At 33.1% G+C, this 27999-nt stretch overlaps 1 protein-coding gene across 1 annotated transcript; it reads left to right on the top strand.

The window, feature by feature from the left end:
* Nucleotides 1-31: 31 nt before the first annotated feature.
* LOC149901532 (nose resistant to fluoxetine protein 6-like) lies at nt 32-27610 on the top strand. The gene is made up of 12 exons (XM_090111221.1): nt 32-121; nt 13534-13673; nt 19137-19467; nt 19859-19973; nt 20524-20611; nt 22598-22764; nt 23647-23832; nt 24453-24626; nt 24826-24976; nt 25861-26047; nt 27056-27198; nt 27412-27610. Exons 1-12 carry the CDS (start codon nt 52-54, stop codon nt 27553-27555), a joined length of 1896 nt encoding a protein of 631 aa, XP_089967347.1. The 5' UTR covers nt 32-51; the 3' UTR covers nt 27556-27610.
* The last annotated feature ends 389 nt before the right edge of the window (nt 27611-27999 follow it).

Here is a 27999-nt window from a genome sequence, read left to right as displayed (position 1 = left end):
TATAGTAATTTAATTCCTACCGATCGCAGAGTACACTACACAAGTACAGTGATGGAGATGTTATTCGTGTTTCTAGTTGTCATTCTGGAGCCGTGCGCGTGCGTGATATTTAGTATCAATGGTGAGTTTTATCAATTTGGGTACAGCTTTTTTATAGGTGTGTACAGTGCAAGAATGGAGATAATAATAATATAATAATCAGAAAATCATTACTAAGTTCCAGGATACCAAGAAAATTGGAATTATTCTTAGACTAGCTTTCCGCCCGCGGCTTCGATTATGTGTGCTAAAATTCATTGTAATCGGTTCAGTAGTTTTTGCGTGAAAGAGTAACAAACATCCATACAAATTTCACATTTATAATATTAATAGGATAATATAGAGTCTCGCTTTTATTAAAAAGCTTACCTACTTATATCTTGGTCTAATAGGATCGTTCCTTTTGTAAGAAACATTTTACTACAGTTACACGAAAAAAACATCGGAGGTTTCTTATTTCATAGGTTCTGGGTCGAATTAAAAGCGAATGCAAAATAATACGTATAAAATAAGCTAAGAAAACAAAATTGGCTTAAATTCCTATAAAAAAACATCCGTTTTTACCAATTTTTCACCGAAAATCTTAAATTGAATATAAATTACCGAATAAGCATTGTATAAACAGAACAATTGACTGTACTACACCTATCCTTGATGTTTTAATTTTGAGTTGAAACTTCTATTTTAAAATAAGTAGGTAGGTAGGTAGACTAAGATAGAATGATGGAAATAAAAATTAATAAAAAAAACTTAAAGCTCAATAATGTGAAAAAAAAGACGGGTTGCACTCCGGGAGTGCCGGCAGAAGTGAAAACTTGATTATTAACGTTCAGCATGTTTGATATTTTGGAATGGTACATCCGTCTTACGCATGGAATATAAGGGCTAAAAAAAAGTCCGTCTTACGCTTTTTCGATCAGGCCACGTGTCCTGACGCGAGTTTAAGATTTTATACCCAACGCCGCTAAAGAAGTTTTCACTTCAAAAATGTAAATTAAACTTTCTTTTCATTTTATTATTATAACTAGATTTCCGCCCGCGGCTTCGCCCGCGTTTTCAAAGGAAAACCCGTATTGTTCCCGTTCCCGTGGGATTTCCGGGATAAAACCTATCCTATATGTTAATTCAAGTTATAAGTTCTATAATGTGTGCTAATTTCATTGTAATCGGTTCTATAGAATTTTCGTGGAAGGGTAGGTAACAAACACACACACACACACACACACACACATCCTCACAAACTTTCGCATTTATAATATTAGTAGGATTAACTACTACTAACTACGATTCTAGCGCGTTAAATAATTTGTGTACATGATAATAATCTAAAGTCTATTTATTCTATCTGTTTTCCTTGTTATGTTTGATACAGAATTAACATATTAGGTTATGTCTGTAACTACAGACATAACTACAGATAAAACTTATTAATTAATTTATTTATAGAAGCACAGTTTCAGAATACAATGCAAAACATTAACATATTATAATATCTCAAATATTCTTCACTACATAGTATAAAACAAAGTCGCTTTCTCTGTCCCTATGTCCCTTTGTATGCTACCTACGCAACTACGCAATGGATTTTGATGCGGTTTTTTTAATAGATAGAGTGATTCAAGAGGAAGGTTTTAGCACAGACTAATAATAATATACTACGTATGTTTTAGTATATAATTTATTAGGTTTTAGACAAAGCGGGCGAAGCCGCGGGCGGAAAGCTGGTAGTATATAAATTCTAGCCTAGGCACTAATAAATTTGACTACACTTCTTTCGAAACGCATTATTGAGAAATTATTTCACTAACCAGCAGTTTAAGTAACTCGTTACATTTCTCATCGTTAAGAAACTAAGGATTAATTTCAGAATATTTCAGAACCGGCTGATAATGTCACTGATAACCTATTTGCCACTTTTTACTTCTTTCATAATCGTTTTTAAATCTTCGAAATGCATTATAGAGAAATAAAGTTACTAACCACCAGTTTTACCGTTACCAAATTTCTCATCGTGTTGATTGCCAATTTTTGACTATATTTTCACACACGATTCGTTATTTTAACTGAGGTAAACGGTTAGTTAAACAAAACATAATCAAAAGCTGTGAAATCGGCCATATAGACATACCTACTACAAATCTGTTTACATTAATCTCGTAGACGTAGTAAAAATTGCAGAAAGTTCACTATAACTTTAAATCACAATGACTTAAACAATAATAATAAATATTAAATACACTTCCGGTAGTTATTTCGTAAAGGTACACATTTTCACAAACTTTCGCATTAATTATAATATACTAGCTTTCCGCCCGAATTATATACTAAAACCTTCCTCTTGAATCACTCTATCTATTTAAAAATCCGTTGCGTAGTTTTAAAGATTTAAGCATACATAGGGACATAGGGGCAGAGAAAGCGACATTGTTTTATACTATGTATGTATGTAGTGAAGTTCCTACTTACTACGACCGTAGAAATATTACGTAGCAGAAAAAAATATATAAATAAAAGGACTATCATGATTATTTACATATTTACAAGCATTTAACCGAATTACAAATTTTAATCTTTTTAAACGAATATATTAGAAATATTAAGCTGCTACAAAAAATTGCCAACAAACTTTTTTAAAGTCTAAGTGACATATCACACTAGCGGATTGCGAGCGGTTTCAAAGCGGAGCGGGTGCGCAACGAATACGTTGCGGGCGCGCAACGAACACGCCGCGGTTGCGCAGCGAATTCGTTGCGGACGCGTCATTTTGTATACTCTCGCACAAAAGCCAGCCCTTCCGCCTTGCCTAACTTCCATTCAATATTTCCATCGTTTCTGTAGCACTCAATTTTTTAACCGTACTGTGGAAATGCACTTACTTAACAGTTAACTAAAGATGTAATAACAACTGGAGTTGTTAAAAAAAGGTGCTATAAAATTGAATTACTAGGACTTTTAGAATGTACCATACATTCCAAAAGTATGTAACGACTGACCAGTATAATCTCTCCCATAGCAACGTATGTTATAAAGAGATTTTGTGAACCTAATTATGAGCAAAGTGATAGTGAGTTGCTGGTTGCTTGATAAAATTTTCTATTCACTGCTATTTATCTAATAATAAGATAGCCCTGTTTTAGTTAAGGAGCTTTAACATTTATTTCACTAATGAACTTTCTTAATGAGCAATTAAGTTATCTGATTGCATTTCGACCAAGATTTAATAGATAAAACAATACCCTAAACATTAACATGTTATGAAACTCGTAAAAAATAATGATCTCATAATTATTATACTATCACAAGTTATAAGTAACAACCAGCACGGATTCCATTTTGTTAATGAGTATACATGACTGCGACGTAAACGTTGCGCATCTGCCACGCGTCCGCAACGAATTCGCTGCGCAACCGCAACGTATTCGTTGCGCACCCGCTCCGCTTTGAAACCGCTCGCAATCCGCTAGTGTGATATGTCACTAACGAAAAAATGTTACTAAGGTATTTATTACCGACGCGGACGTCCTACACGATTTAAAATGTAAGCGTGCTTAAAACATGTTTTCCAATCTTAAAACTTACGTCTTAATACTATTATTATAAAGGCGAAAGTTTGTATGGATGTTTGTTACTCTTTCACGTAAAAACTACTGAACCGATTACAATGAAATTTAGCACACATATAGAGGGTAACTTGGATTAACACATAGGATAGGTTTTATCCCGGAAATCCCACGGGAACGGGAACTATGCGGGTTTTCTTTTGAAAACGCGGGCGAAGCCGCGGGCGGAAATCTAGTTACAAACATAAATGGCAAGTAAAAATAATAAAACGGGAATTATTATCACATTCTTAAAACTGAAGATCATCAAAAATCTAGTATTCTAAAAATAGTAATTGATTAAAAAATAACTACATAAGAAACAGGATAATGAAATAAAAGATTACTATCTATGTACATAATTTTATTACTTACATAATTATACATAATACCTAAGAAAAATAAAACGAACAAATATAAAATACAAGTGCAACCAAAAATAGATAAAATATGTACATTTTAAACGAAAATTATATTCCAATATATTATAATCTGAACTTCCATATCACCACATAGAATAAAACAAAGTTTCAGTCGCTGTCTGCCCATTCGTATGTATGCTTAAATCTTTAAAACCACGCAATAGATTTTGATGAGGTGTTTTTTAATAGATAGAGTGGTTCTTTAGGAATATTTACAATATAATTTAAGTTATCTACAAAGTGGGCGAAGCCAGCGCCTGATAATAATACAAAATATATTTAGGTACAGAGCATACAAACCCAAGTTAAAAAATAAAAAGAAATACTAAGCTATTATGATTTTAACCTACTCGTTCTTTCAGAAACTTTCGGTCGGAAAAAATCGGTCGAGTACCTACATATTATGAGTTAACCTCCTAAGGACCAAGCTAAAAAAATCCTATTCTGCATTACCACCCATTGTTCTCACCTGAGTACATAAAAATACAACAGACCTGCCACCCAATGGTATTTTTTTGTTTTTTTTATTGTTAGAGTTAAAATTTACTTGTGGGATTTTTTATCTGTGTAAAATATAGCTTATAGAATACATTTCTGAAAAAAAAAACTCGATTTATTTTGTTCCCATGTGATCACATCAGACCTAAGTGAATCCAAAAATTTTTTTATTAAAATTAGGTTTTACTTGTAGATTTTTTTATTTACTTATGTTATAACATATGAGATCATACAATAACCTCTAAAAAGTATACAAAAGAATTAAAAACAATTTTTCTTAAATTCTAAATGTGTAAGTTTACTACATATTAGGTAATAAAATATCTAAACTATCTGAACATATGTTAAAAAAAGAAATAAAAACATTGGAAGTACAATATTAGGAACTTGAAATATCAATGAGCTAACTAAAAATCGATTTGGAAACAAATGGTGGGTCTCCTAAGTCTTCATCACTAGGAATAAAATCTCCGTCAGTCGGCTAGGAAATAGATGATATTATCGTCACGAATAACTGAAAAAATAAGGAAGATAACTGTTTATTTTGATTGCAATAGTAATTCCTGTTGACAGTTTAAATAAATTATAATCATAAAACAGGACAATTATACTCAAAATTACTGTAAAACAACAAAATAAATTATTAACTAATTAAATGTTTTATAGTCATTGACTACCAATGTCTTCAACTGAGTACAAAAAAAATGAAAATAATGTTGTAAGTAACGACCAATGTTCTCACATGATCACATAAAAATTATCCGTGAATTTAAAAAATACAATATGAATTGTTTCGTTAAATTTAATTAAAATACGTTCCTGTACTGTTTTTACTATTTATTTTTCAATACCAAATGAAAATCAAGTGAGAGATTAATATGATAATTAACGATTTAACTTACCTCTGTTACGTTGACCAGCCATTTTAAAAACTTGAACTAAAGTATTTTAAAATTCTGTGATTGGATAACCCATTTACCTACCAAACCTAATAGTTCAATTCAGCCAATCGCGTTACACAGTGATCATAGGCAGAAAAGCGCGGTATATTTTAAGATATTTCGAATTTTCGATTTTGTCATCGGATGAGGACGGTGGTTGGTAATTTAGTTAAAACTTTTTGGTGCTTTGGGTTGTAATGGTGATGGTGTTTATGTACTTATATAAGGCCATTGGTCCTTAGGAGGTTAAATGTAACAAACACATAAAAAATCTCTCTTCTTCATAATAATCTAATTAACATTATTCTTAGATAGGAAAATACGAAAATTGCAACGTTCGCGTTGTAAAGTTTTTAAGCTATGCTATTTCTATCGCGGGCCTTGATAAATTCCGTAATGAAAAAACCTCACGCTCCGACGCGACGGGCGCGGAGGTGTGGCTTGAGGGATAGCATGCAATAGCTGTTCCGTACCATTATTTTTATGCACCTATTATAGAAAAAAATTGTTTTAAATAATGTTTAATAAATTGACATATTTATAATGTGTTTAAGGTTTTGGTCAAAAAATTCTCAAGTAATCGTTTTTTAGTACAAACCTACAGAAAAAATGCGAATAAAGAATTAAAAGACCAAAACATGATTAAACGATAAATTTGAGTAAAAAATTAAAATACGGTTTTCCTATATTTCTTTTTCAAGGATGTATGATTGCATCATCAATATTAGGTAAATAATATAAGGAATTAATTTTTTGCACCCACTTTTTATTAAGTATATTTTAAATTTTTATAACTAGTACAAACTTAAAAAGCACTAAAAATATATATTCTTAAACATAAAATGTTTTTACACTCTACAATATATAAATAAATTTATAAAAAATTAATCTAGACTATACCTCAAATAAATATGTTTAACTTTATTGTTTTTCAGAATTGTGAAAATTGTGAAAACTTTTTGTGTAATTAATTCTTTGTTGTACTAACAAAAATATCAAATACATAACTCTAAAGACACAAATATTACGAAAGGCGGACCTAGCCTACGGCCGTGGCGATCTCTACCAAGCTCGCCTTTTATCATTTTCAATAAGGGTCGGCTCACACCGACACACGACGATAGTGGATGAGGCCAGTGATTTCGGGAAGCGCATCGCAACGTCGCGTCGCGTCGCGAGGTATATAGTAAAATCGTTGGCAACGCTCACAATGAAATGTGTATCTTTTCGTGTAGAAAATAAAGTTTTATTTCTTTCTTTCTTTATTTTAAGTAGCTCTTTTAAAGAGTGCGCGCAGCGTCGCGTCTCGGTGTGAGCTGACCCTAACTGTCCCAGCGAAAGCGAACCGTGGAATTTTAAAATTTATTCTTCTATAAAAAAATACTTTATACACACATCCATACTAATATTATAAACGCGAAAGTAACTCTGTCTGTCTGTCTGTTACTCAATCACGCCTAAACTACTGAACCAATTTGCATGTAATTTGGTATGGAGATATTTTGATACCCGAGAAAGGACATAGGCTACCTTTTATTGCGAAATATGTACCACGGGCGAAGCCGGGGCGGACCTCTAGTTTATCATAAATCGCTATTATTGTTCAACTGACATTTCTTTTTTATATCCATAACTTCATCGGATACTAAAGACACTACAGTAACGTAAATTACCTACGCCACAATTAATACAGTACGCTACAGTAACTATATTTGCATTACAAATATTATAAATTAAAATTACATTTGAAATATAATTTCGGAGAGCAACAACCAAGCAATTACTAAGAATTTATAGTTTCTAGGATCATAAATTAAAACACATGGAATTAATCTAAGACGCAATGTAAATAATAAAGTATTAAAAAGACAAATAAAAAACATAAAGAAAAACGAATTTATAAAAATAAAAAGACCGCACATTATTTTATCATCAATATAAAAAAAACTTCAACTCTATCAAATTTATATATACAGGGTTACTTGTAAAACACCAGCAACCTCGCAGGACAAGATAGCTAACATCATAAATAACAACATTGATAGGCCTATAGCCTTCCTCGATAAATGAGCTATCTAACACCGAAAGAATTTTTCAAATCGGACCAGTAGTTCCCGAGATAAGCGCGTTCTAACAAACAAACTCTTTAGCTTTATAATATTAGTATAGATTTTGTAAGAGCTTCTGGTATTAAAGCCCAAGCCTTAATAAAAACAGATCTAGCTAAATTTATATATTTTGTTTTTATTCACAAAAAACTAAGTGCTTTAAAAATGCTCTAGTATTTAAAATTAAATAAGACCAACTATGTATACTATTTAATTAATATTTTTATGAAACTAAAATTCATATAATGCATAAAATTGATTTTATAATAACGTACTTACGTAATAACTTTTATGCAAGGAGAATTAAAATATTTATGCACTGAAACAAATGGGAATTATTCTTAACTAGCTTTCCTCCCGCGGCTTCGCCCGCGCAGTCAAAGAAAAACCCGCATAGTTCCCGTTCCCGTAGGATTTCCGCGATTGCGTCATTTTCCCGGGATAAAAAGTAGCCTATGTCCTTTCTCGGGTATCAAAATATCTCCATACCAAATTTCATGAAAATTGGTTCAGTAGTTTAGGCGTGATTGAGTAACAGACAGACAGACAGAGTTACTTTCGCATTTATAATATTAAGTATGGATTATAATAATGAATTCCGAGTAAAAAATTACAATACTATAAGAAACATTTTAAACAATGTCATTTCTTTACCAATATTATAAAGCTGAAAAGTTTGTTTGCATGATCGCGATAATCTCAGAAACTATCGATCTGATTTGAAAAATTCTGTCAGTGTCCCAAAGCCTAGTATTTATCGGGGAAGGCTATAATCTTTCTTATATATAAAATTCTCGTGTCACAATGTTAGTCTGCATACTCCTCCGAAACGGGTGGACCGATTCTCATAAAATTTTCTGTGCATATCGGGTAAGTCTGAGAATTGGCCAACATCTATTTTTCATATGTACCACGGGCGAAGCCGGGGTGGACCGCTAGTCTTCTTTATATATAAAAATGAATCGCAAAATGTGTTGGTAAGCGCACAACTCGAGAACGGCTGAACCGATTTCGATAATTCTTTTTTTATTATATTTCTTGAAGTACGAGGATGGTTTTTATGTAGAGAAAACGTAAATACCACGGGCGAAGCCAGGGCGGACCGCTAGTAGGCTATAATTATATCATCACGCGACAAATAGAACCGGAGCGTAAAATCACAGGACATAACTAGTAATAAATAAAACTAGTCTACTGTCCCGGTTTCGTCCGTATTGACAAGATAATTAAAAATTAAAATGGTACTTATAATGTAACTTATAAATATTGCTGTCTGAAAAAAAGAGCATGTGTTCCGAGCACACGTGTCAGAAATGAAACTTCTTTGGCAAGATCCAAAGATTCAAAGATATCCAAATCGTCGCCTTACTCCATGACATGACGGTATTGCCATGACGCGACCTTGAAATTTTAACTCTTAATGCGCCTTCAAGTTTCCCTTCAACAAGATCGATAAAATAGTTTTTGATATAAATCTAATGAATCTCCCCTCTTTCTAATTAGTTATTACTGAGCATATTAATTATGGTAGAGTCATTATGATTTGAATTTTTTTTTCGATAAGAATTAATCTTTTTAAGATATTATCATATTTATTTTATAACAATGAATAATTTTGTGTTGCTAACGGTCCTAAAGTTATCTATAAATTTCAGGTTCCGTATTTTTAGGAACAGACAACAGTAGGTAATTCAGAAAGATAAAGATCCTTTTACATATACACCTGAATATCATCACTGCCTATAAAAAGTACCGTGTGAAATTTAAAAATACATATCTCTTTTTATTCTTAACTAGCTGCTCCGCGCGGTTTCACCCCCGTGGCTCCACCCCTGTTGGTCGTAGCGCGATGATATATAGCCTATAGCCTTCCTCGATAAATGGGCTATCTAACACCGAAAGAATTTTTCAAATCGGACCAATAGTTCCCGAGATTAGCGCGTTCAAACAAACAAACAAACAAACAAACTCTTCAGCTTTATAATATTAGTATAGATTTTGAAATATATTATTATCTAACAAGTAGTTCCTGAGATTAAGCGCCGACAAACTCTGCAGCATTATAATATTAAAGTACTAGCGGTCCGACCCGGCTTCGCCCTGGTACATGTTTACGTTTTCTCTACATAAGAACCATCCTCGTACTTCAAGGAATATAATAAAAAAAGAATTATCGAAATCGGTTCAGCCGTTCTCGAGTTATGCGCTTACCAACACATTTTGCGATTCATTTTTATATATAAGAAGATAGATATTATGTAAACAACGTCCTACGTTTGCATTACATATTCAATTTCAATTACTATGTCCTTACGATCATATATCGATACTAATATTATTTAATAAGAGGAAAGGTTTGTAATTATGTATGTACTAGATTTCCGCCCGCGGCTTCGCCCGCGTTTTCAAAGGAAAACCCGCATAGTTCCCGTTCCCGTGGGATTTCCGGGATAAAACCTATCCTATGTGTTATTCTGATGTATAAGCTATATTGTGGTAAAGTTTCATTCAAATCCATTCAGTAGTTTTTACGTGAAAGAGTAACAAACATCCATACAAACTTTCGCCTTTATAATATAGTATTAGGATGTATGGTTTTCACGAATAAACTACTGGACCGATTACAATGAAATTTAGCACACATATAGAGGGTACTTTGGATTAACACATAGGATAGGTTTTATCCCGGAAATCTCACGGGAACAGGGGTATAAGCGGGTTTTTCTTTGAAAACGCTGGCGAAGCCGCGGGCGGAAAGCTAGTCGTAGATAAATAACTACTAATGTAGACCAATTGCAGATTATTTTTTAAAGTTTTACATAAATTGTCGCACTTATGAAGTTTTCTCTCTGTGTCGATGTTTTCACCCTTGACACGATGAACATTTCTTTAAAACGCATTAGCACAGTATTACAATATAGGAAATATATTGTCATATGTACTGTGGTACATCCATACTAATATTATAAATGCGAAAGTAACTCTGTCTGTCTGTCTGTTACTCAATCACGCCTAAACTACTGAACCAATTTGCACGAAATTTGGTATGGAGATATTTTGATACCCGAGAAAGGACATAGGCTACCTTTAATTGCGAAATATGTACCACGGGCGAAGCCGGGGCGGACCACTAGTAGTAAATAATTCATTAATTTCTATATATATTTTTTTAAATTAATTATATAAGTTCATTTTAAGTTCTTTAACTTACGTAAACTTTATTTTATTTTAAATTTGTCGAAACATAATCCTGAGAAGTTATTATATCTTACTTATGCCTAATTTTTCAATAAATATTAAATATATTTGAAATTAATATGAGTATGTACAAAAAGGTCTGACGTCAGAATAAAAAAATCACCTTATAAACTATAATTAGTCTTAGTATGTACTTTTTTTCATTTGTAATGCTTTTTGCAGGATTACAAATTTTATTCATATTTTTTGTTTAAATTTTATAATTTTAATTCATTTATAATAATATGTGCTATGTTTATATTCTATATTTAATTTACAATTACACAGCTCGATTTCAAGAATATTTTGCATTTGTAATTCATAGAGTTTTTATATTTCTAATAAGAAGTAGAGAAATATTAATTAAACTTTGATAAAATTCTTTAGCATTTTATATTGTTTATATAATTTTATCGTTTATAGTTTTATCTTTATCAAAACCGGCAGAAATACCACATTTAGATCTTATGAACTTTTGCTATACAAAATCTTTGGCTGGCCGGTTGGCTTTGTTAGCGACCCTTTTTTTTTAAAGTGGGGAAATCTTCCAAAGATACCCACGGCTTCCGGGGAAGGAGCCGTGGGTTATGTCGGATTCTTACCGACTAAACCCCACTGTGTTCCATCGAGTCGCTTTAATGATGGGGCCGCGGGTATTGGTTGGAATTCTTCTAGCGACCCTGTCTTCCAGTCGTGGTTTCGATTCCCACCCAGGGCAAACATTTGAGTGATGAACATAGATTTTTGCTCCGTGTTTGGGTGCTAATTATCTATATAAGTATGTATATTTATCAGCCATTTGGTTTCCACAACACAAGCCGTATGTGTGAACACTGAACTTAGTATGGGATCAGATCGTGCCGTGTGTGAAAAATGTTCTGAAAAAATATTTATTCTCTTTCTTTTATCATGAATTAATTAAACTAAAACCGGCTACTCACCTACCTGCAGCAGGGGTAATATTGGATTTGGAACCTAGATTGGCTCCTTAATTGTTATGTGTATAGGCATGCAGGGGCAATTTAGAGAACATTGAAATTGCTCCGGCCGCAGCGCAACCGGTATTGTACCAATATTGCCCCTGCGGCAGGTACATGAATAGCCTTAATACGGAACTGTTATATATTTATATATTTTGGGATACTTAACCAAAAATCCTAATCTACATAAAACAGTACTGCTCGAGTTAACAGAAAGTATTATTTCCTCAATAACACGAATAGATGTAATTCTTGAACCCTGGGGTCATTGTCATTCAGGATTTCCTTATCATAGCGCAAAATGGCCACGTCTAGGCTTACCGTGACATTGATCTAAATAAGACGTACTATTCTACATTATAATTAACCAACTATAATAATATTATATGCGAAAGTTTGTGAGAATGTACATACATACACACAAACATATATATATGTTTTAACTCTTTCACTAAAACATCAAAATCCGTCATCACTGGACGTATGATATTCAGCACAAAGAATACTTATACTCTAAAAAAGAGATTCAGCAATAGTTAATAGTTATGAACGACAGTGACACAAAAGCTATAAAAATAACGAATGTAATAAAATAAATGAAAATTCCCATAGGCCATAAGATATGTCACCTTGGTAAAAGGGAGACTACGTCACTCAGATTTCTAATCTCTCTCCACAAACAAAAATTACTTATATCATTAAAATCGCTCTGTTATGACATAAAAGAGACAAACAAACACACAACAAAATGCACTTTCGCAATTATAATATTAGCAAGATTTATTGAATTAATCGCGTTTAAAATCCGTTAAAAATCTTTAACTTCTAAATGTATAATACTCGCGTAAAATCAAACACTAGAAAATGAATAAATCGCGTTTAAAATCCGTTAAAAAATCTTTAATTTCTAAATTAGCAAGTTTTCTTATTTTTGCATATTCTCGATTTGGCTTGCGAATAATTCGAGCCTGAAATAAGTGAATTCAACGTAACAAATAAAAACAATTCTGAATTATATTAATTTTCTTGAAGGCGTTTTCTTGGGAAAATTATAATAAGTAAAATACCATCTTCCCATTTTCTGCGTATTTACAGGTTTTTCTTGAGACAATAATTACAATTACGCACAATATAAATGGTTTCTAGTGAACTGCAATTAGTTTCATTCAAATTATTTTATTAATATGCTATTATGTAATCGAGTTTATACAAGAAATGCAAATAAGCTTCTATTGAATTAATTAGTTCTTAAATAAATAAATTACGTACTGACTGAACAGTTTTTCAATCATAAATTAATATGTCTGAACTTATTTTAGTTATTCGAGTATTGTTTTAATTAAATTGTAATTCGAATAAAATTAACTGCTGAAATTACTTACAAAATATTAGGTACTATAACCATCAGTCTAACTACTTAATAAAACATAAAAACCAATACCAATTAAATGAAATTAAAAGTTTTAATACTTGCCAGATAAATAAGACCTAGGTACTATTCATATTTGCATACGCATAATCCTACTACAAATCATTGCTACATTTTTTATCTTTAAGTTTTTAAGTGTCTCTTTAGATTTATTTAATGCCACAGAATAGTTAATAGTACATGCACACTAATGCCTTTGATTGAAACCATAATAAGTTTAGTTTAATAGAAACCATATTAATTACTTATGAACTCTTAAAAATTCTTTTTACATTTTCAGAAACCGAATACAACAGAATGCCGCCACTCTACGCGATGGACGACTACGACTTGTGTATGTTAGAAGATGGCGGCACGTATTGCATTGCTGATTTTGAACTCTTTTCACGACGACGGTCAGCACTTATGCATTTTATACAGGTACTTTTAATGACTGCCTCCTTGGTACAGTACATCCTTGGTACACGTGAGCGCAGAACCGAGGTGTCTCGGTCTGGCAGGAAACCGAAGGCTGATCACCTACTTGTCCCCAAAGAAAATCGATCAGTGAAACAGATGTATAATGCATCTGCCCCTAGCCCCACTAGAGGACATTGAACTTCACTTTTAATGTTAATATTTTGCAGAAATTTTCCACCTGTATAATATTTTTATAATTGATAGCTCAGTATAATAGCACAGCATAATAGTGACAACTATAAAAAAGTGTCAATAGTAGGAAAGATTGGTATTTCTTGTATACCTAAGAGTTTATTCAATAATTATTATACCTCCATTGTCTGGGTTTATCAAAACAATTGCTTTATAAATATCCAAAGGAATCCTATTCAATATTAAGTCTATGAATAGCTAAATTATTACAAAACGGAGCAAATTAGACATTATAAAAAAAATATCTGTATAATTTATGAATCAAAATATAAATCAATGTACTGTACGATATTTATTAGAGAAAAAACATATTAAATAAGGCATGAGGATTAAAAAACATGTAACTATGAATTTATTTGAAAGTTAAAAATTTAACATAATAATAGTATAATATGGTTGTTAAATTAACGCAGGTTTCGGGATAAAAACAATAGCATAATATGTTTCTCAGTGAATGTAGTTTTTAAATGAACAGAAAAAAGTCCAATTATTAGTTAACAGATTTGTTTTGAAACATCGAGATATATGTAATGTTTTGAAAACGATGTGATTTTGCTGCATATTTTTGATCTAAAATGGCTGCTGAACACGGGTAGAGTGAACATTCAACATACTACTCTACCAGTTCTCAGTACTAACTTTAAGTAGAGTATCTGTCTGCTCCACCAATAACTCTACTCTACCAATGGTGTCAACACTAGTATAGTAAGTAGGATAGTTAGTAGCTACCTACTCTACCACTCTACTGACTAGGTACTCTACCGTTTACTCTACCCGTGTACAGCCATTAAGGGTTTTTGGGTATATCTTTAACAGTAAAACAAACTAATGTAATACGAAACATTTTATTATTTATACATCTTACGTAGGTAAAGTCAACGCGGTACATAACAATAATTATATTATATTTAAATATAATAGATTTTAATTGACTTGTTTGCCATACCGGGTCAAGTCGGAACCGTTAAACTGCAGGCTAAAAACTTGATTAAACTTTATTATTGTGTAACTATAGACATTTGTACTTATTGTTTATGAATAAACGAATATATTAGCAGCAAAAACAGCGCCTTACATGATGTGAATTTTAGTGGTAATTTCGCATTTGATTTCACGCGATTATATAAGCTTAGATTTGGCGATTTAAAACCTAATTTATGTTATTTTTACATTTTCAATTATTATTATAGATAGGCACTGAAATGTGCGTTGATAATGTTTAATGTTTTAGAGATTTACGTAGTAAGAGTATGTTATAATATTTCTGTAATAGTCGCAAAGTTAAATTCTCAAAATATGATTAAATGCATTGTTCTTTGAGAGACATCATCTCACTCACATCTTTAAGATACCAAAATTCATGCAGCATTCTACATATTATGTGTACCTAATAGATACAGAGATTTTTAAATTTTATAGCGCCTATTTTTCAGAGATTTCCAAGGTACATTCACAATTAATTGCAATTCTTGTATTTCACATCTGTACTTAATATTATAAAGCTGAAGAGTTTGTTTATTTGTTTGAACGCGCTAATCTCAGGAACTGTTGATCCGATTTGAAAAATTATTTCGGTTTTAGATAGCCCATTTATTGAGGAAGTCTATAGGCTAAGACCAACAGGAGCGCAGCACTGCGGGTAAAATCGCGGAGCACAACTAGTAAATCGTAATGTGGTTACTTAGATATTATATTTCATTTGAATGTAATGTGACTTGAGCATTCGAATAAATACGTTTTAGAAACCTTGATGTAAGTCAAATGTCAATATACCTTTCTACGACTTTTATTTCTAGCCCGGTCAATTTAGATTATGAAACTTTCAAATATCTTGAAAAATTCCCCGTACTAAACAGACACCTCTCTTTTAATAATTATCAATACTAATATTTTAAAGAGGAAAGGTTTGTAATTATGTATGTATGTATGTATGTATGGTTTTCACGCATAAACTACTGGACCGATTTTGATGAAATTTGGCACAGACAATCTTTAGACCCTGACAAAGAACATAGGCTTCCTTTTATTGCGAAATATGTATGTACCACGGGCGAAGCCGGGGCGGACAGCTAGTTAATTATAAATATGTTCTATAAGTTAGTTCTACTTTATGCCGAAAACTTTTTTCATTGTTTTTCAAATATAAACTACCAAACCACATAGTATGATATAAATCTAATAAATTCGTTTAATACAGGGTGTCCCAAAAAGTAGTGATGAACGGAAGCTGGGAGGTAGAGGACCTAGAGGGCTATCCGAATCACCCCCATGTACGTTATGCGATTTTTCGTATTTTTGGAGTTATGACGTTTTTTTCAATTTTTCACTTATCGCCGAGTACGATGATATTTTCACTCATGGTGACGTCAATTATTGCGCTAGATGCTTGATTTTTTTTTTGTTTGCTAAGCTGAAAGATAGGCCAATTCAGTATGGTAACATTTACTATCGTTAGATATTTGAATGGAATAAAAAAAGAATTAAATGCCAAGAAAGATAAAATTACCCAGTATGCTCACCACTTCAAGGGCCCGTAAAAAAATAAAATCACATAAAAAAAGTTTTCCGTTTGGCTTTTAAAAACTTGCTCTATCTATCAGGTAGCTACCCTGAAAATTTCATTTTATTATTCAGAAGGGTTCAATCGAAAAATTGAAATCTAAATGTGGTAAGTGCAAAAATTGAATTAACATGATGATTAATAAAAACAAATTAAAACCAATAACAAGGTGTTTAATTACCATAAATTTTTAAAATGACCCCGCTGTTGCCCAGTGCAAGTGCGACATCACCGTAAAAAGTTGTCTTTTAAATGTATGAATGCCCTTTTATCATTTTAGTGGTTTCTTTTGCTACTATGAATTTCCGGGTTATTTCGTCCATATTGTGGCAGTCTCTAATCTTTGTAGTATCCCCACGGAAAAAAATCGATAGAGTTTATGTACCGGGGACCGTGGAAGCCAGGCTAAAGGGCAAAGATACCCTGAAAGATGGATTGGTCGTTGCAGCCTGCGCATGCGCCGGTGACGCCTGCCCCTCACAGGTCCCTCGACCTAAACCCCATTGATTTGTTTCAATGAGGATACTAAAAAGACCACGGCTACTTGAGAGAATGCCACAATTTGGACGAAATAACCCGAAAATTCATAGTAGCTGAAGTAACCATTAAAAATGATAAAAGGGCATTCAGACATTTAAAAGACAACTTTTTACGGTGATGTCGCACTTACATTGAGCAACAGCGGGGTTATTTTAAAAATTTCTGGTAATTAAACACCTATTTATTGGTTTTAATTTGGTTTTAATGATCATCATGTTAATAAAATTTTTGCACTTACCACATTTAGATTCAAATTTTTCGATTGAAGCCTTCTGAATAATAAAATGAAATTTTTAGGGTAGCTACCTGATAGATAGAGCAAGTTTTTAAAGGCCAAATGGAAAACTTTTTTTATGTGATTTTATTTTTTATGGGCCCTTGAAGTTGTGAACGTACTGGGTAATTTTATCTTTCTTGGCATTAAATTCTTTTTTTTTATTCCATTCGAAGATCTAACGATAGTAAATGTTACCATACTGAATTGGCCTATCTTTCAGCTTAGCACACAAAAAAAAATCAAGCATCTAGCGCAATAATTCACGTCACCATAAATAAAAATCTCATCGTACTCAGCGATAGACGAAAAATTGAAAAAAACGTCATAACTCCGAAAATACGAAAAATCGCATAACATACACGGGGGTGATTCGGGTAGCCCTCTAGGTCCTCTACCTCCCAGCTTCCGTTCATCACTACTTTTTGGGACACCCTGTATAATGTAATGTATGCAATTTGAGCCCAAGTCATGTATTACTTTAACGTAAAAACCAGTTTACATAATTGTCACACAAAACATAATACTTCTTAGAACGTGTTTAGTTATATTTACTACTAGATTTCCGCCCGCGGCTTCGCCCGCGTTTTCAAAGGAAAACCCGAATAGTTCCCGTTCCCGTGGGATTTCCGGGATAAAACCTATCCTATGTGTTAATCCAAGTTACCCTCTATATGTGTGCTAAATTTCATTGTAATCGGTACAGTAGTTTTTACGTGAAAGAGTAACAAACATCCATACATCCATACATCCATACATCCATACAAACTTTCGCCTTTATAATAGTAATTAAGATATAATATAACCTAGTGTAAACTTGGCTTTTCTAGTATTTTATTTAAGGAAATGTTACACTTTTAAAAATCTTTATTTTAAGCGACAATTTGGAGCATTTAATCTACATAATAATACTAGAGGTCCACCCCGGCTTCGCCCGTGGTACCTACAAGATTATGTTATTCAGTACCTAATTTATATGCCCAAAAGTGTGCATGAAAAAAAATTGACGATTTTAATATATTTAATTGATTTAAACTGCGGCTTAAACTTCATAAAAAATAGGAAGTTCGAAACTATACGAGCATGCCAAATTCAACATCGCGAGGAAACTGGCGAGTACTTCAAACATGGAGAAAATTACAATGGCATAACTATCATTGCGAAAAAGTTGCGAAAACATTGCTGTGTACTAACGTTCCGCAGATATTTCGCTACGCAGTAGTTTCGCAGAGATTCGCAGCCGCATACGAATGCGTAGGTGTACAAGGACTTTAAATGTATAAATTTTCCTAATCGTTATAAAGTCCACACATGCATTTAGTAAAAAGCGTTTATTTTAATACTAGTGGTCCGCCCGTGACCGCACTTCGCCCGTGATACATATTTCGCAATAAAAGGTAGCCTATGTCCTTTCTCGGGTATCAAAATATCTCCATACCAAATTTCATGCAAATTGGTTCAGTAGTTTAGGCGTGATTGAGTAACAGACAGACAGACAGAGTTACTTTCGCATTTATAATATTAGTATGGATTACAAACAGACATTCCAATTTTATTATTAGTATAAATAATTGTATACGTAATAACTAATTCGTGATAATTCATTAACTTTTAACCTCATATAATTGCAATGTGGTATATAGCATATAATTATTCATTTATTAATTTATATAAAAACTAATTGTGAAGCGCTGTATCCTCTTACGAAGATAATTCAAATTGTTAATATTGTTTTACGGTTCGTAGATTATTATTAAATTTGCCCTTATTTATAATACTCATAGGAATCATCATATTGTGATTATTAAGTCATCTCGGTGCATATTTCTTCTCTTTCATTTTTAAAATCTTGTTTCAGGAATATTCATCATACACCAAAAAGCATTATAATCATACACAGCTACACAGAGCCATATGTGTAACACAGTCCTGTAAAACTTATCTACCTCATAACTCAAATAAAACAGTGGACCTAAACACGACCCTTGAGGGATGCTTCAATAAAACTATATGGGATGAGTACAAGATAGAGGCAAAATTGTCGAAACTACACTATTGTAAGAAGAAAGGAGAAAAGAGGGTAATTGATAAGAGTGATATAGCTGTTTTTATTGTGTACGTGATGCTGATTTTGTTGCACTTTATCGGAAACTGTTACGACATTATTAAATCTCGAAACAATAAAGCTGGTAATATATTAATAGCTAAAATTGCTGGCCACGTATTGATTTAGATGAAGCAAATGCGTAAATATTTAACCTAAACTTTTCATCTATAAGTGATTCTTATCTTCATAATATTTTCGGCAACGTCGTCTTTCTTTTCATGATTTTCAACCCATTTACATTAAAGATAAGACTCATACTTATTATTTTGTAAAAAATTTACTTTCGAATCCTGCCGTATACAATATCGATTCATTAAAAAATTCTAGAAAAAAATATCTATTTGACGTGTACAATATTTTCGGTTACTGCAAAATTTATAGCAATCTGCACTTGCCTCGTCTATATCAATAAGTGGTATGCAAACTTTTAACATTACTTAAATTCTATGATTTAAATGTTCATATTTTTGCAGAAAACAAAATCCTTCTAGCATTTTCTCTAAAAAGGAATTGGGCAAAATTAATAGCGCCTAGTGGAGTTGGTCCAGAACCGAGATTAGAAAGACTGAAGATGATTAATGGTATGAGGTACGAAACTAAGTACATATATGTATACTAACGTATATATATGACTATATTTAATTCAACTTTTATTAGTACAAAAGTGTTTGAACGTCTCTTACTCAATCTATACTAATATTATAAAGAGGAAAAGTTTGTAATTATGTATGTATGTATGGTTTTCACGCATAAACCTCTCAACCGATTTTGATGAAATTTGGCACAGACAATCTTTAGACCCTGAGAAAGAACAAAGGCTACCTTTTATTGCGAAATATGTACCTACCACGGGCGAAGCCGGGGCGGACCGCTAGTCTATAATAATATTATAAAGAGGAAAGGTTTGTATGTATGATTTTCACGCATAAACTACTGGACCGATTTTGATGAAATTTGGCACAGATAATCTTTAGACCCTGAGTAAGAACATAGGCTACCTTTTATTGCGAAATAATATGTAGCACGGGCGAAGCCGCGGCGGATCGCTAGTCCTTTCATAAGTCAAAATAAATATGAAAAGACTAATTTTAATCCGGTTATAAATACGGTTGAATCAAAGGTTGATTTTGCTTTTCAGATCAATAACAATGATTTTTGTTGTATTTTCGCACACTGCTCTCGTGTTAGCACATTCTTACCATGCAAATCCCCTATTCATAGAAAAGGTAAGTGTTTCCTTCTTTTTCATAAAAATATAAATGTATATGATGTACACTTTACAACAACCGGTATACACACGGAATTATTAAAATCTGAGATAACTAACAATAGTTAAAACTTGTTAAAACTTGTACTATAAAAAGCAAAATAGTCTAAAGACATGACATTATCTTCTTCTTCTTATATATAAAAATGAATCGCAAAATGTGTTGGTTTTTTTTTTTTTTTTTTTTTAATTTATTTATTAGACACACCAATAATGACTCAATTAATACAATTTACAGAAATACATTAATAATTATTTCATAAACTGAATTGGCCATAAAGCAGGCGTATACAACAATTATATAAAAAAAATGTCTTAAAATTTTTCAGTTTTAAAAGTCTAAAAATACATAATCAAATTTATCATCCATTGACGAAAAAAATAAATATAAAACATAAAATTCATCACATAATTAAAAATTTATCAAGAATACATCAAATTAATACTACAATGATAACATGATTAAAATTTTGTAATTTTAAACATCCAAGTTGGTAAGCGCATAACTCGAGAACGGCCGAACCGATTTCGATAATTCTTTTTTTATTATATTCCTTGAAGTACGAGGATGGTTCTTATGTAGAGAAAACGTAAACGTGTACCACGGGCGAAGCCGGGGCGGACCGCTAGTCTTAAATATAAAAATGAATCGCAAAATGTGTTGGTAAGCGCATAACTCGAGAACGGCTGAACCGATTTCGATAATTCTTTTTTTATTATATTCCTTGAAGTACGAGGATGGTTTTTATGTAGAGAAAACGTAAACGTGTACCACGGGCGAAGCCGGGGCGGACCGCTAGTCTTATATATAAAAATGAATCGCAAAATGTGTTGGTAAGCGCATAACTCGAGAACGGCTGAACCGATTTCGATAATTCTTTTTTATTATATTCCTTGAAGTACGAGGATGGTTTTTATGTAGAGAAAACGTAAATATGTACCACGGGCGAAGCCGGAGCGGACCGCTAGTACATGTATAAAAACATACTTTATGAGCCTTACCTGTATGTCTGCATATAATTGACTCTTTTAGACTCGATGTTGATCGGACTATTATAATGGTACGGCCTGGATATAATTAAAATTTGGACAATTATCAAAGATCGATGATAATACAATTTAATAAGTTTAATTTTCATTGCAATTGCATTGATTCTATCAATAATAGTTCAGGATCCATCGCCCATTTTTGCAAGTGATTACTATCAAGCTAATTTTCCGTGAGTAGCTTTATTTTGATGAGACGCCCAATAATTTCCTGGACGAAACTCTTGATTGTAGTAGCTAACAGAGGTAACAAGGATAAAATGTTTTGATTTGATGGTTCTCAAATATTTATTACTTACTGATTTTTTTTTTTGTTCAATCTCAAGATAATTATCTAAACTATCCATCCTGAACTATCCATCCTGAACTATAAAGCATGCTTTAGTTTAGCAATATTTATAATTGGTAAATGCTTTTCATGTTCACATGGACTCTCAGCTAAATTATACAGGGTTACTTGTAAAACACCAGCAACCTCTCAGGACAAGATAGCTAAGTCTTAAGTAACAACATTTGTTCTACGACTTTTGGCATAACGCAATACATTATTTTTAAATGATTTTTGTAAAGTTTTTATTGTACTCTCCTAACATTTGTAAGTCTATGTTCTATTCATTATCGAAAGGACGACGCGACGCCTCCTTCCCCCTCTCGTTCGCTTCTTGTTTACGTAATTTTTGGGATGCGCGTAGAGTTTATAATATTCAAACGGAAAATTAAATGAATATTTTATATTTATTTTTGTATGAAAATAAAATCTAACAAATTATCAAAAGTCGTAGAACAAATGTTGTTACTTCTATCTTGTCCAGCGAGGTTGCTGGTGTTTTACAAGTAACCCTGTATAATTCTGAAAGCATATACGCTGGCAATTAATTTACAACATTCTATTTTCCAGTCCTACGACGATCCTATTAAGCACATAGTTTTCAACGGAACTCTAGTGACCTATACGTTCTTGGCGATGTCCAGTTTTCTTCTAGTCTACAACTTTCTGATATACTCTGAGACACATGATATATCCTGGTGGGACTTTCCTAAAGGAGTATTTTTAAGATGGATAAGGTGATTAGGGAGATATTTTGTAATTTACCTACAATTTGCCTTCGTTCCTTCCAGTTGTTAATCTATACTAATATTATTAAGAGGAAAGGTTTGTATGTATGTATGTATGCTTTTCACGCATAAACTACTGGACCGATTTTGATGAAATTTGGCACAAATAATCTTTAGACCCTGAGAAAGAACATAGGCTACCTTTTATTGCGAAATATGTACCACGGGCGAAGCCGGGGCGGACCGCTAGTCTTCTTATATATAAAAATAAATCGCAAAATGTGTTGGTAAGCGCATAACTCGAGAACGGCTGAACCGATTTCGATAATTCTTTTTTTATTATATTCCTTGAAGTACGAGGATGGTTCTTATGTAGAGAAAACGTAAACATGTACCACGGGCGAAGCCGGGTCGGACCGCTAGTTTTAAATAAATCTAACCTTAAATTAAGTACCTATTCAGCTTAGTTATTGATATTGGATTTTAATGGCTTCTATATTTCGTGTCCAGCACTAGAATGTTTAATATCCTAAAAGCATTTTTGAACCCAATAATTAATATTAAAAATTATGGTTAAATGCTACTGGCATTGTCGAAAGGACTAATTCTTTATCTCATACATGTTCTGTCTACTGTATAGATATTCTGTAGGATCTCTGCAGTCATAACCAATATAACGATAAATTAAAAAATGTTGTGTGGTTTTATGAAACCACGGTAAAAGTGAAACTGTTCGAACGGTTCCGAACACTGCTTTGTGTAGCGCATGTCGCGTGACGGTCGGCTGCCGAGTAGGTATACCTACTCGGCAGCCGCGATACACGCGACATGCGCTACACAGACCAAAAAGTTTGAGACGATGTAATAAAAGTTTCACTTTAAAATTTCCAGATTAACCCCATCATACGCCCTTATCCTGGCAACCATAGCAACCTGGATGAGACACGCAGGCGACGGCCCCCTCTGGGACCTCTCGGTGGTCAGCGAATCAGATGCCTGTAGGTCCAAGTGGTGGATGCATATAGCTTATGTTAATAACTATTTATATGAGCATGTTAGCTGCCTTCCGCAGACGTGGTGAGTAAAACTTGTGTTATCTGTGGGTAACCTAACCTCAATATTGGCTGTTAAAGTTGTGAAACTTCTCTTTAAATTACATACAGATAATAATCATAATGAAACTGTAATATAATATTTATTTGTCTCAATGCCTGTAAAGTTCTGATACAATATTAGTATTCGAACTTGACCTAGTCCAAGACGAAGGTCTGAATCCCACCGCCGCGGCCGATCCAATTTTCTAATTATTATTCCATTTTTGAAGTGAAAACTTCTTTAGCGGCGTTGAGCACTTTTTCTGTAATGGGTATAAAATCTTAAACTCGCGTCAGGACACGTGACCTGATCGAAAAGCGAAGACGGATACCATTCCAAAATATCGAACATGCTCAAAATTTTCACTTCTGCCGGCACTCCCGGAGTGCAAACAGTCTTTTTTTTAATGTTTTCTTCTTGTTCTTGAAGAGCAACTCCCGATCCCAATGAGGACAGTTTCTGAAAAAAATGTTGTAAATCTAATAAAACACTATTTTTCATATTTTGAAACCATACGACTGAATAAAAATGGGTCTGCAAGATTCACACAGGCACGTTTAGATGTAGAAACCTTTTTTATTGTTTTCTATATATATTTTTAGGTACCTAGCTGCTGATACTCAGATGTTCTGTTTAGGACTCCTGATACTAGTGGCTATACGAACACAAAAAGCAAGAAAAATTGTAGCAATTGTTATATTCCTTCTTTCCATCATAATAACTGGAGGTGTGACGTATTTTTATAAACTGGATGCTATTCTTTTACAGACTCCTGAGTAAGTATGGAATATTTATGAAGAATAAGAAAAATCTTATTTTGACCCAACATTATCTATTTCATAAAAGTGAATCGCTAAATGTCTTCCTAAAACTCGAGAAACGCTGGACCGATTTCGTTAATTATTTTTTTATTTGTTTCTTATCTTTTGTGTATTTTTGTATGCAAATAAAGAATATAATTATTATGTATTTCAGGAATTATCGCACGTTATATACGAATGATGATACATTCAAAATAACATATATCGGAAGTCATACTAATTTGTCAACGTTTGTGCTTGGCTTCGCTGCGGCCATGCTTTGCTATTACTGGCAGCTTGAGAAAAAGGATCTCACTATTTATAAGGTAGGTTTCTAACCGCGAATTCACTCCCCTGGTCATAGAATATTGCACATTTGAATAACTCCCAAATTATAAATACTTATTGTCAATAGGTATTTATAATTTGGGAGTTATTCAAATGTGCATCATAATTTCCATGGGAAAGAGATGATTTATTACGGTAAAAAGCTCTATCACTCTCTATCTAAACTTCGCGCAACTAAGCGATTTTCCCTTACTAACATTTTAAAGACGATGACGCGGTTTCACCCGCAGGCAAAGCCGAAAAAAAAGCAAGAAAAAAAAGCAAAAAAAAAGCAAGTATTTCTATAGCTTATATTATGTTTATACGGTTTATATGTTTATATGTATATCAAATATATTCAGTGGTTTACGCGTGATAGAGCAGCAAACATCCTCATAAACTTTCGTATCTATAATATTAGTACGATACTACTAATATTATAATAATACTAGTGGTCCGCCCCGGCTTCGCCCGTGGTACCTACATGTTTAAACTATCCTATCTCTCAAGTTGGATCGAACTGCACATGGTGTGCGAATTTTATTATAATCGGTTAAGTGGTTTAGGAGTCCATTGAGGACAAACATTGTGACACGAGATTTATATAATACTAGCTGCTCCGCGCGGTTTCACCCCCGTGGCTCCACTCCTGTTGGCCGTAGCGTGATGATATATAGCCTATAACCTTCCTCGATAATTGGGCTATCAAATACCGAAAGAATTTTTCAAATCGGACCAGTAGTTCCCGAGATTAGCGCGTTCAAACAAACAAACAAACAAACAAACTCTTCAGCTTTATAATATTAGTATAGATATTAAGATGTATGATTGTGTTACATAATCGTATTTTTCCTAGCCTTTACCCTATTTAAACATCTTCCAGCAATACGGTTGGGTGACCTGGTTCCTTCTTCCCGCGGGAATTGGAGTGATTCTCTCTGGAGGTATTTTCTACATTGACGGCATCGAGCTCTCCCCGGTGTTCAAGGCTTTTTATGCTGTCCTGCTGAAAGTCGCCTTCGTCAGCATTATATGTGTTTTCATGGTTGGCTGCGTGTTTAAGGTTGAAAGTAAGTTCATCAAATATTATATCAACATTGAGATTTACGATGATCGTTCTATATAGTAAAAACTAGCTTTCCGCCCGCGGCTTCGCCCGCTTTGTCTGAAATATAATAAATTATACCTAGGTATACTAAAACCTTCCTCTTGAATCACTCTATCTATTAAAAAAAACCGCATCAAAATCCGTTGCGTAGTTTTAAAGATTTAAGCATACATAATAGGGACATAGGACAGAGAAAGCGACTTTGTTTTATACTATGTAGTGATGAATCGCCAAATGTTGCTAAGCGTAAAATTCGAAACCGGCTCAAACAATTCGGCATTATTTCTGCGCTTAGATGTTAGATCCTTTCATTTTTTGACACATATCGATTAGTATAGCCTGCAATTTTTTTACAAAGTCCAGCTTAAAAGTCCAGTCTTGCTTAAATGGTATAAATATTTTTATCATAAAAAGGAAATGTTTATAAAAAATTAGATAACAAATGATGAAATAGTATAAAGAATAGCATAAGCCATGATTGTTTTAAACTTATCGATATAACAGATTGATATTTACAATTAGATAATAATATTTATTGTAACAAGTTAATATCAATTTTTATTAGCTTCACCTGCCCCCCTAGTCAAGTGGCTTTCTGTTAGCGTAGCGTTCAATAGAATAGACTACGAATGTATGAGATTGACGTAGGCTGTATATAAACGTATCTACAGCTTACGTCAATCTCATATATTCGTAGTCTATTCTAGTGAACGCTACGCTATCAGAAGGCCACTTGACTAGGGGGGCTGTTTTTTATGTGTAACTGACTCCTACTTGATATGGACCAAATTTAAACAGACAGATTTAATTCAAACTTCGTACATTTATCAAGGATCGTTGACAATACAATAATTTCTTCTGATAAGCAAAAACGCATTTTTTTATGTTTTCTTATTTTTTATCATTTTCTCTTTCTTCTTATTTAATTATTACTATGCTACTGAAACTTATCTATTAATATTGTCAACAGATATATATCGTTGTATAATGGAGTGGCGCGGCTTCACCTGGACCGGCAGAATATCATACAGCGCGTTCCTTCTCCATACAATTGTTCAAAGGGGTCTTATTGGGATTCAAATGACACCTCTGTATTTAACTGATTACTATATTGTAAGTTATATTTTTAAGCTATTGCATAGCTTCTATCGCGGGCCTTGAGCGCGGGGACCGAATCTAGAAATTCCGTAACGAAAAAACCTCACGCTCCCCACTCCGACGGGCATGGAGGTGTGGCTTGAAGGCATGTTATGCAATAGCTTTACCGCGGCAGTCCCCGAGTGCCACAAGTCTTTTTTTATATATTTTTTTGTTGTTTTTTTCCAGTCAATGTTCCTAAACGCTTCGCTGTTCACCTCCTACGTTTGCGGCGTTGGGTTGTACTTATTCGTGGAGGCACCATTCGGAAGTCTAGTCAAAGCTTTACTTACCCCAGCTAAGAAGACAGAACAAACAACGGAGAATAAATAATCTATTTAGATCCTTAGCAAAATTAGTTTTAATAGAAAATAAATGGTTTTTACTATTTGGGTTTTCATTTCGATCCCGAAGTTCTGGTTAGTTATTTTTACTTTGTTGTTACTGTAAATCAATCTGTCTGTATATTTGTTTCGTTATCACGGGTAGTTTGCTGAATAGATTATGATAATATTTTATACTAATATTATAAAGAGGAATGGTTTGTAATTATGTATGTATGGTTTTCACGAATAAACTACTGGACCGATTTAAAAATTCTTTCACCATTAGAGAGTTGCATCTTCACTGAGCAACATAGGCTATATTGCATTTTCAAAAAAATTAGAGATCCTTACCAAAAATTCAATAATGTAACCCAAGGTGTAAAAAATTCCTTAATAAAAATTCTGTCATCGCGTGCGCTGCGGAATCTATTCCTTGAAGTACGAGGATGGT

This window comes from Colias eurytheme, chromosome 16, assembly GCF_061535395.1.
Source record: "Colias eurytheme isolate Ceu_HAF_F1 chromosome 16, ilColEury1 Martin Lab GWU primary, whole genome shotgun sequence".
Lineage (NCBI taxonomy): Eukaryota > Metazoa > Arthropoda > Insecta > Lepidoptera > Pieridae > Colias > Colias eurytheme.
Note: the sequence above shows the minus strand (reverse complement) of the source record. Positions and strands in the feature narration are given on the sequence as shown.

Excerpts from the sequence above, each read along its gene's own strand:
- LOC149901532 (XM_090111221.1), top strand. The coding sequence starts at position 52 with ATGGAGATGTTATTCGTGTTTCTAGTTGTCATTCTGGAGCCGTGCGCG. Across the intron at positions 19,468-19,858 it reads ATCTCGAAACAATAAAGCTG|AAAACAAAATCCTTCTAGCA; the intron begins GTAATATATTAA and ends ATATTTTTGCAG. Across the intron at positions 23,833-24,452 it reads AGCTGCCTTCCGCAGACGTG|GTACCTAGCTGCTGATACTC; the intron begins GTGAGTAAAACT and ends ATATATTTTTAG.